Genomic DNA, 8,240 nt, shown 5'->3' on the forward strand with positions numbered 1-8,240 from the left:
CCTTCATAACCGATAATTGCATTGTCATGTATCATTCTTCCCGTAACGAAGGCACTCTGAGAATTCGAGACAGCCACCGCTAGGGAGCTTTTCATGCGGTTCACCAGACATTTCGAAATAATTTTGTATATAACCTTGCAAAGACTTATAGGTCGATACTCTTCAACCTTTTGAGCTTTCGAAACCTTCGGGATTAGCGTAATCAAAGTTTCATTAAGTTGATGGGGAGGGATATTCTCATTTAATACTTTCAGGCAAACGCTAACCACGTCACCCCGAATCGAGCTCCAGAATTTTTGGAAGAACAGGGCAGGGAGACCATCGATTCCCGGAGCTTTGATGGAATTCATATCCTTAATCGCAGCAGACACGTCCTCTTCAGAGAAGAGACCCAGAAGGTCCACATTCATGGCCTCCGATATTTTTGGCTGAATCCCTCTCAGAGCATCATCAATAATATCGTTAGAGGGATTAGTATTTTTGAACAAGGTCTGGAAATACTTGACCACAATATTCTCGACTTCCTCTGCTTCACTTTTGAGGATACCATCGCTGTTAAGCAGACCTCCGATTCTATTCTTCTTTTTCCTCAGAGAAGCTTTATGATGGAAATAGCGGGAGTTACGGTCTCCACATTTTAGCCAAATCGCTCTACTTCTCTGTCTCCAGTAGACTTCTTTCTTCTCCAACAGACAATTCAGCAATTTCTCTTCCGTCTTAAGCCGTTGCCAGTTAGCGGGATCCATAGTGAGAGATAGGTCTTTAATTCTTTGATTAGCTTCGTCAATACTAGCATTCATCTTTTTCCTCATCTCATGGTTCCAACGCCTCAACTTCTTCTTACACTCCTCTGTCTTCGTATTGAATCCGGTCGAACTGTTACACGCTACACCATTTTCCACTTGTCCTCGATAATTCGTTTGCACTCAGCCTCTTCACACCAGGCCTCCTCGAAGTGGAATCGGGATCGGATAGCTTCTCTGGTCTCCAACCGAGACCTGTTCTCACCAAAGACCGAGACAATGGCCTTATGGTCGGATCCCATCCAATCAAGGTATTGGATTCTAAAATCCTTGAACGTTTCCTTCCATTCTACATTGGCCAGAAATCGATCCAGTTTTTCCATAATGAAGTTGGTCTTCTGACCGTTACACCAGGAGAAGACTTTTTCATGTTTCGTAATGTCCTCCAAGGCACAAAAATCCAGGGCTCTCTGGAACCTGTTCATAGCCTCACCATTCCGGGAGTTCCCTCCATGCTTCTCCTCCAGTGACAGGATTTTGTTAAAATCACCTCCAATAATCCACGGCCCATGGACAGAGTCGGCAATACGGCACAGAAGATCCCAGGAATGTGAGCGCTCTCCAGCGACTGGATTCCCATACATTCCAGTAAAATGAAAGCCCCCCTCCTCTTCTTTAATAATCAGAGTGTCAATATGAGATTTCGAAAAGCTACGTATATTGACCTTTAGGGATTGATTCCACATCAGCAACAAACCTCCACTCAGCCCTGTTCTGTCTACTGAGAAGAAATTATCGAACCCGCATCTGACAGTGACACTATCTGCTTGATTCCTAGTGAGCTTGCTTTCCATAATGAACACTACGTCCGGTCTTAGTCGATCGCAATGGGATTTTAGAATGTTGAATGTACAAGGGTTCCCCAACCTCTGTACATTCCAGCAGAAAAGTTTCATTGGGATCGGCGGCCTTGCTCCACAAGGCTCGCCGTTTCGTATTCAATGATAGGGGCCAAGGAATCCTCCGAAGTAGGAAACCTCTCCCCCAATGTGGCCTCTTCTCCTTCTATCGTCAGCCGCTTCCCTTCACCATTTGCCTCCGTTTTCGCAGTAGATTTGGTTCCACCTGCCCACTTGGCTTTGGCCCGAGCCTCTTCCTTAATCGACCTCTTCTTCTTTCCTTTCCCTTGAATCTGGCCAGCCTGTATACTGGATCTTCCAATATCGAAATTTCCTGGGTCCAGCAGATGAGTAGACGGGGGAGTGGCTTCGAACTCATCGACCTTCTTTTTTTCCACTTCTTGCTTCTTACGGATTCTCCCCTGCCTCTCATCGAACCCCTCTGGCTCGCCTCTTCTCTTTTTGCTCTTTTCCTCCTTCACGTCTCGTTCCTTGATTGTTATCTGTTCACTATCTATTCTATTGATTCTTTTCCACCCCTTTCTTTGACTTTTTTCCTTTTCCATCTCAGTAGGCGGCACGTGGCCTCTCAATTTTTCACGTGTCACTGCCTTTCTTTGAATTGGACCTGCCGAAACGCCATCCCGCGTCCTGGGGGAACTCAGGCCCAGCCCACTCAACGACTCCTTGATGACTTCCTGGTCAAGATAGACCAGCCCCGAGGCCCCTGTCTCTACCGCCACCTGTCCTTCCTTCTGTCTAATCAGTCAATCTCCACATAGGGCTCTTGAACCATTCGCTTGTCCCTTAGACAAGTCTTCCAAAGCTTCCGAATTAGTTTTCCCGCCTTTATTCCTTACTATCCAGTGGTCCAAAGCATGAACCGCCGGCTGTGGCTGGGGGGTCTCTTTCCCCGAGGAAAATTGAGGCGCTCCATGCACGGCGGTCCCAGACGCTTCCCTAACGGCTACCTCTCCCCCTAGGACTTTCCCTTCTTGCATTGCTCCTCCGGCCACCAACGATTCCGTTCTCCCTTCACCATCGACTCGTTTTTGATTCTCCTCGTTGCTAAAGCATTTCTTACGCTCGTCATTAGTGTTTATCCAACTTCCATACAGGGGCACCAATCCTCCATTCAGTTCTAGCACCCTGACTTGTTCTTTACTACACGAATTTTTGTGGTGACCCCAACGGCCACAGGAGAAACAGAGAAGAGGCAGGTAGTCGAATTTAAACTGCACCCAGTGTTTCCCTCCTTCTACTGTAATGTATCTCCCAACAAAGGCTTCCTTATCTATATGATATTTAATCTTCACTCTCACCTCCTGCTTCATCATGAGCATCCGGGGGTCATCCCATTTTATATCTAGCACCGTCCCCGCCATACTCCCCAGCTTACTTATGTTGTTTCTTGTCAATGCCTTCGGATGGATACTTGTCATTCTGACCCAGCAGTCAAAGTGTTCCAGGCGAGCCTCCTTCCACAAGCCAGAGGCTGGCCAAGGCTCAACCAGCAGGATGCCCCCTTTAAAAGACCAAGGAGACCTACTTGTGACCCTCTTTTTCAGACGTTCCTCCTCAAAAGTGAAGCCCACGAATGAGCTTCCTTCTCCCTGTTCCAACACTGTCACCGTCCATCCCACCGTAGTCTCCCAGATTCTTCCGAAAACAGTTCGTAGGAAGCTCTCCTTACATTTCCTCCGTGCTATCACTCTCCCGACCACTGACATCTTTCCCATAAGGTCCCCTGGATCAATAGTTTCCCACGCATCCTCATTATCCTCGACCGACAATGATACAGTTTTTCTAAGAATATCCTCCAGGTCCATCTGTGACTCCTCGTGTGTCTCCATCCGAAAAGAGAAACTGTTGAAACCTTCGAATGCCAATTAGCAAAAAAGTCAATAGCTGACCACCCAGAGAGAATAGTCACGAGGGACCACCCAACATCCACACAAATTAAAACACTTAAAAAATTCATATTTAATTATCACTTATATCTTTTCTAAAAAACAAATTAATCTATTTATTCAAAATCTCAATTCATATATTTCCTACTTCTTTACTACTTGTATTACAAATCATTTTTATTAAAAAAATAATGTTAAATATGTATTACAAAATATTATTACATAATATTATTAAATTGTGTAACTCTTTATTATTTTCCGAGATATGACAATAAAAATTCATAAATAATTACCACTTGACATTCAAACACATTTTACATTTAAAAAAAAAAAAGTGTAATTACTAGCTGTATAATTATTAATAATTACACTATGATTTCCAAAAACAACCTTAATTTTTGTCTAAGACAGTTTACATGTACTCATAAAATAATCAAATAAAATTGAATGGATTGCTTAATGCTAATTTGTAACAATCAAGGACCATTTAAGCCATAGTACATACATTATTGTTTATAACAAGGTCATGCTCAATACATGTATAATTATTCTGCATTGCTAAAGTGTAATTAGTGAAATTTTCTGTCGAGCCTCATATAATTTTTTTTAGCAAGAGTATCATATATGAAATTCCATATTGAATCGTACTAATCACAATATAAAGTATCACCATCATGTATCATGTAAAATAGCAATACTTATAATTATTAAAAAAAAAAAAAACGTTTTCAAAAGAAGATAATACATTATAAAGCGGTGTTTCAACTGGTGACATGAAAATGATAGTAGCTTGGAGCATAGGTTACAAATCATAATCACTGAATCATTCATTTGTCACTTTGGGCTTTCCATTTTCCATTGGAAGCACATCCCTCTCCTTGCATGCTTTTGCAGCTTCCAAATTAATGTCATCATTGATCTCGCCAGCAACCTTATGATCAATAGTGCTACCAGTCTCTTTCAGCAATTTTGAAAGCCTTGAGGCCATGCTTTGTCTTGCCCCTGGAGAAACCCCATTCTTACCGATAATCGACTCCAACACTGCTTCTGAAAGTAGTTTGTTTTCTATCTCACAATTCCATGTTTCTGGTATGGATTCATCTTTCGAGAAACTTATCTGAAAACATTAAAAAACCATAACATATTTAAATGTATACGTATTTTTGTAAGTAAATTATTAAGTAATGTTACTAACCGCTAAAGAACCAGAGGGTGACTGAGTGAAAAGAACAGAGGAGCCAGGTGGGAATTTTTCATCTTTAAAGATGTCAAGAAATTTATCGATGGCTTTGGCTTCTGCATCACTGTAAATTCCAAGAGATTTCCAAATTGCGACGCAATTTTCTGCTACTTTCTCCGAGTATTGTTTCCCCGTCAATGGCAATATCATCGTTATCCGAGTAAATTTATGAAAAGGGCCTGTCATTTTTACAAGATTTATAATGTTTTTTTAAATCTATTTATAAAGTGAAAGTGTTGCGTTAAGTAACTAGATTGGTTGGTTTCGATATTGTCATCTTACCAGTTACAATTTCCCTAAAGAACTCGACGGACTCCGTCAACTCTTCCGGCGTCTTCCCCTTCCACTTTCCAGCTAGCCATGTTACGGCGCTATCCTCTAAGTAAACTCCGATGGACGTGAACTTCACTAAATTTCCCTGGATTTCCAGCGCCCTCACTCCTACAAAATCATTTTATGTCAAATTAACCTATTTTATTTATTGATTAAAAAAAATACCGATTTTATTTATTGTTTTTTGGTCAAAAGAAAAACAAAGAAATTGGGCTTATAGAAAAAGCTCAGCCAGCCTTCATGTGAAGCTGGCGTATTATGGTAGTCACGGGCCATAGCTCTTGGATCCAACAAAAGCCCATCCCGTACTCATAAAACAGAATACGGTGTCGTTTTAAACCGAAACGTCAAAACCCGCGCTCGTAATTGCTCCGTCCCTCTTTTTTATTCACCTTGCGAAACAGGACAGTAAAAGTAGCTCCATTAACGCTCCAAAAACACCCTCAAGATCTCTCTCTAGAACCGAGGAAGTCGTGAGAAAAGCCGTAGGAGTTGGGCACAGCAATAACCTCACTTGAACCGTCAAGACTACGACGGCCAATCCGTAGCCGGCGGTTCCAAAATAATTGAGGAAATGCGTAGGGTTTCAGTTTCAGACCATTGGTTCCTTCTTTCCTTCCAAGGCTACGGAGGCATAACTTTACAATTTATTCTCATTTTTTTGGGGCAATATCTTACGGAATATGAGTTGATCTGGATACTAATAAATTCGCCTTCTGGAACTTTCCGGCGAATTTTGTAATTTATGGTATACACGGAAATATTTACATTGTAGCACGCGCACACACACACATATATATATTTATATATATAAATATAGAGTCGCATAAGTACCTGCGCCTCCGAGGAACAAAGTCTTAGCCGATCCAGGAGGCTTCACTGCCGGGGGAAATTTCGCGGTCTCGACCTGAATTTCGGTGAATGTCAATGGCGACGGATCCATTTTCGAAGCTTTTTCTGCAAATAAATATATAAATTAATAAAATTAACAATTCTGTTCGAGCTCTTTCTTTGTCTGTATAGCTAGTGAACTTGAAAGCTATATATATAGAGACAGAGTTTTGGTAAGTTTTGATTGTTTTAAACGGAGAGACGAGGGAGAGGGAGCCGCCCACACATTATCACTCTTATTAGGTGGGACAGAAGAAGAGTTGATGAGAACTGATGAAGGAATGGTGCACCGTGCACGTGCGTTGTTTGACGAGTCACGTGAAGCCAACACCAGCTGAAAACGTGGTGTTAGTCTTACCAGTCACCCTACCAAACACCATTCATCCTCCAATCTAAAAATAAATTATTAATTTTATAAACTAATTAAAAAAAAACTAGTAAGACAAATTGTGGAACTGCACTAGAAAGAGGTTACGTTAGATTTTGTTAATATTCAAAATGGTCAATGTCCGTGGAAAATGAAATCTATTTATGAGGTCTACTCTACATAGAACTTGTTATTTTTGTAACAATAGGATAATATTTACAAAATTATTTTCGAGGATAATTAGCCCTGAATTTATCCAAAATTTTACCATTTTCGGACATAGAGAACACTAGTTTCTTTATTCTTTCCTTCAAAATATATGGTGAAAATTTCACATTTTTTTTATTATTTTATATCAAATTTTTACACTACGAACATATATCACTTCTCTATAATTGTAACGACCCAAAAATACTAATAGCGTTTAGTGTCTTGATTAGCGTGCCAGGAGAACATAATTGGATATGTGTGTGATTAATTAATTAAATGCATGATTATGTGACATGTATGATTTATATGATAATATGAATATATTTATATTCATCTTTACGAGTATTAAATATGCATGTAGGCCAATTATTGTTTATAATGACATATTTGTAATTTTAGTCTGTTAAGGACATAAATGTGATTATATATATTTAATGATTGAGACCACATTATTTTGTGGATATATTCGCAGTATACGGCTCGAGGCGATCCTATTGAGCGGATTAGCGGAATAGTCACAACAGATTTAATACACGGCTCGGGGTGAGCTTAGGGTTATTTTGGGAAGTTTAATGTATACTTAAGGTTTATCGAATAATGAGTAAGTATTTGGTGATTAGTTGGGCATGTAGGGATTAACTGGGAATTAGTAGGATGACTCGAGAAATTAGTGGGAATCGGGATTAATGACCATTTTTCCCTTAAAGGGAAACTAGGAGGCTGGGTTAGTATATGGGGCAATTTGGTCCTTTTTAATTAAGAGATACACTTAGTGAGATTCTAGGAAGTAGCCAAAACCCACCAAAATTTCTCAAACACTTACTCTCTCTCTCCCTTACACGTTTTTTCCCTATCCTTCTCTTGGGCTTGAAGGTCTTGAAATGCTGAAGGAGGAACCTGAGAATTGAGCTGGAAACTAGGGGGAAATTAAGCTAGGAACAACTAAGTAATCTCTGAGGATTAAAGCTTCTAACTGAGGTATGATTTTAGATTCTGAGCTGCTGATTTTCTGGCCAGTTTTGATCATGTTGGGGGTTAATGGAGGGAGGGTTCTGAATTTGGTATTTAGGGAGGATTAAACTAGTGATATAGGCTATATGTGTTGTTTTTGACGTGATATTAAGAATTATGGACCTGTTTTTGGTTTGGGTGTATAGTTAGGTTGAATTTTGGGGATGAAGCTGGGAAAAAGGTTGGAGAAACCCATGGAATTCTGGGTTCACAAGGGCGCGCCACGACCCAGTTCATGGGCACCGTAGCCAGCGTGCCCCAGAAGGCCCTAGAGGCTTGCTGACTTATGGGTGCACTGTGACCCTAAGGGGCAAGTTGTGGCCCGCCTCCCCCCTGGAGCATGAGGCTAGCGCCTCTGACTTGAGGCACGCCGCGACCCTTAGGGTCAGGTCACGACCCGCCTAGGCAGCCATAGCCTAGGTTAGTTTTTAGGCTTGGGGATTTAAACCTAAGCACTCGGGACGAATTCTACTACCAGGTTTAGTAGAATTCGAGGTCCCGGAAACTAGTATTTGTTTCCAAAGCATTTAATTGGATTAGAATTTGATAGTTATCCATTTTTTATTGTGACTAGGGTTACCATTAAGGCTTAGGACTGAGGATCGTGCTCGGGACCGCTTTTTATCATTCGCTTGG

At 41.0% G+C, this 8,240-nt stretch overlaps 1 protein-coding gene across 1 annotated transcript; it reads right to left on the bottom strand.

Moving 5' to 3' along the window:
- Nucleotides 1–4,277: 4,277 nt before the first annotated feature.
- LOC133798474 (chalcone--flavanone isomerase) lies at nt 4,278–6,245 on the bottom strand. The gene is made up of 4 exons (XM_062236757.1): nt 5,960–6,245; nt 5,075–5,233; nt 4,748–4,971; nt 4,278–4,669 (listed from the first exon to the last, which is right to left on the bottom strand). The coding sequence occupies exons 1-4, from the start codon at nt 6,066–6,068 to the stop codon at nt 4,376–4,378; spliced, it is 786 nt and encodes a 261-aa protein (XP_062092741.1). The 5' UTR covers nt 6,069–6,245; the 3' UTR covers nt 4,278–4,375.
- Nucleotides 6,246–8,240: the final 1,995 nt, after the last annotated feature.

This window comes from Humulus lupulus, chromosome 8 (assembly GCF_963169125.1).
Source record: "Humulus lupulus chromosome 8, drHumLupu1.1, whole genome shotgun sequence".
In the NCBI taxonomy this organism is placed as follows: Eukaryota; Viridiplantae; Streptophyta; class Magnoliopsida; order Rosales; family Cannabaceae; genus Humulus; species Humulus lupulus.

Bases quoted from the DNA above. Each gene is read 5' to 3' on its own strand.
- LOC133798474 (XM_062236757.1), bottom strand. From the start codon at position 6,068: ATGGATCCGTCGCCATTGACATTCACCGAAATTCAGGTCGAGACCGCG. The intron at 5,234-5,959 runs GTACTTATGCGA...ATGATTTTGTAG, and splicing joins TTTGTTCCTCGGAGGCGCAG to GAGTGAGGGCGCTGGAAATC. The intron at 4,670-4,747 runs GTTAGTAACATT...TAATGTTTTCAG, and splicing joins CACCCTCTGGTTCTTTAGCG to ATAAGTTTCTCGAAAGATGA.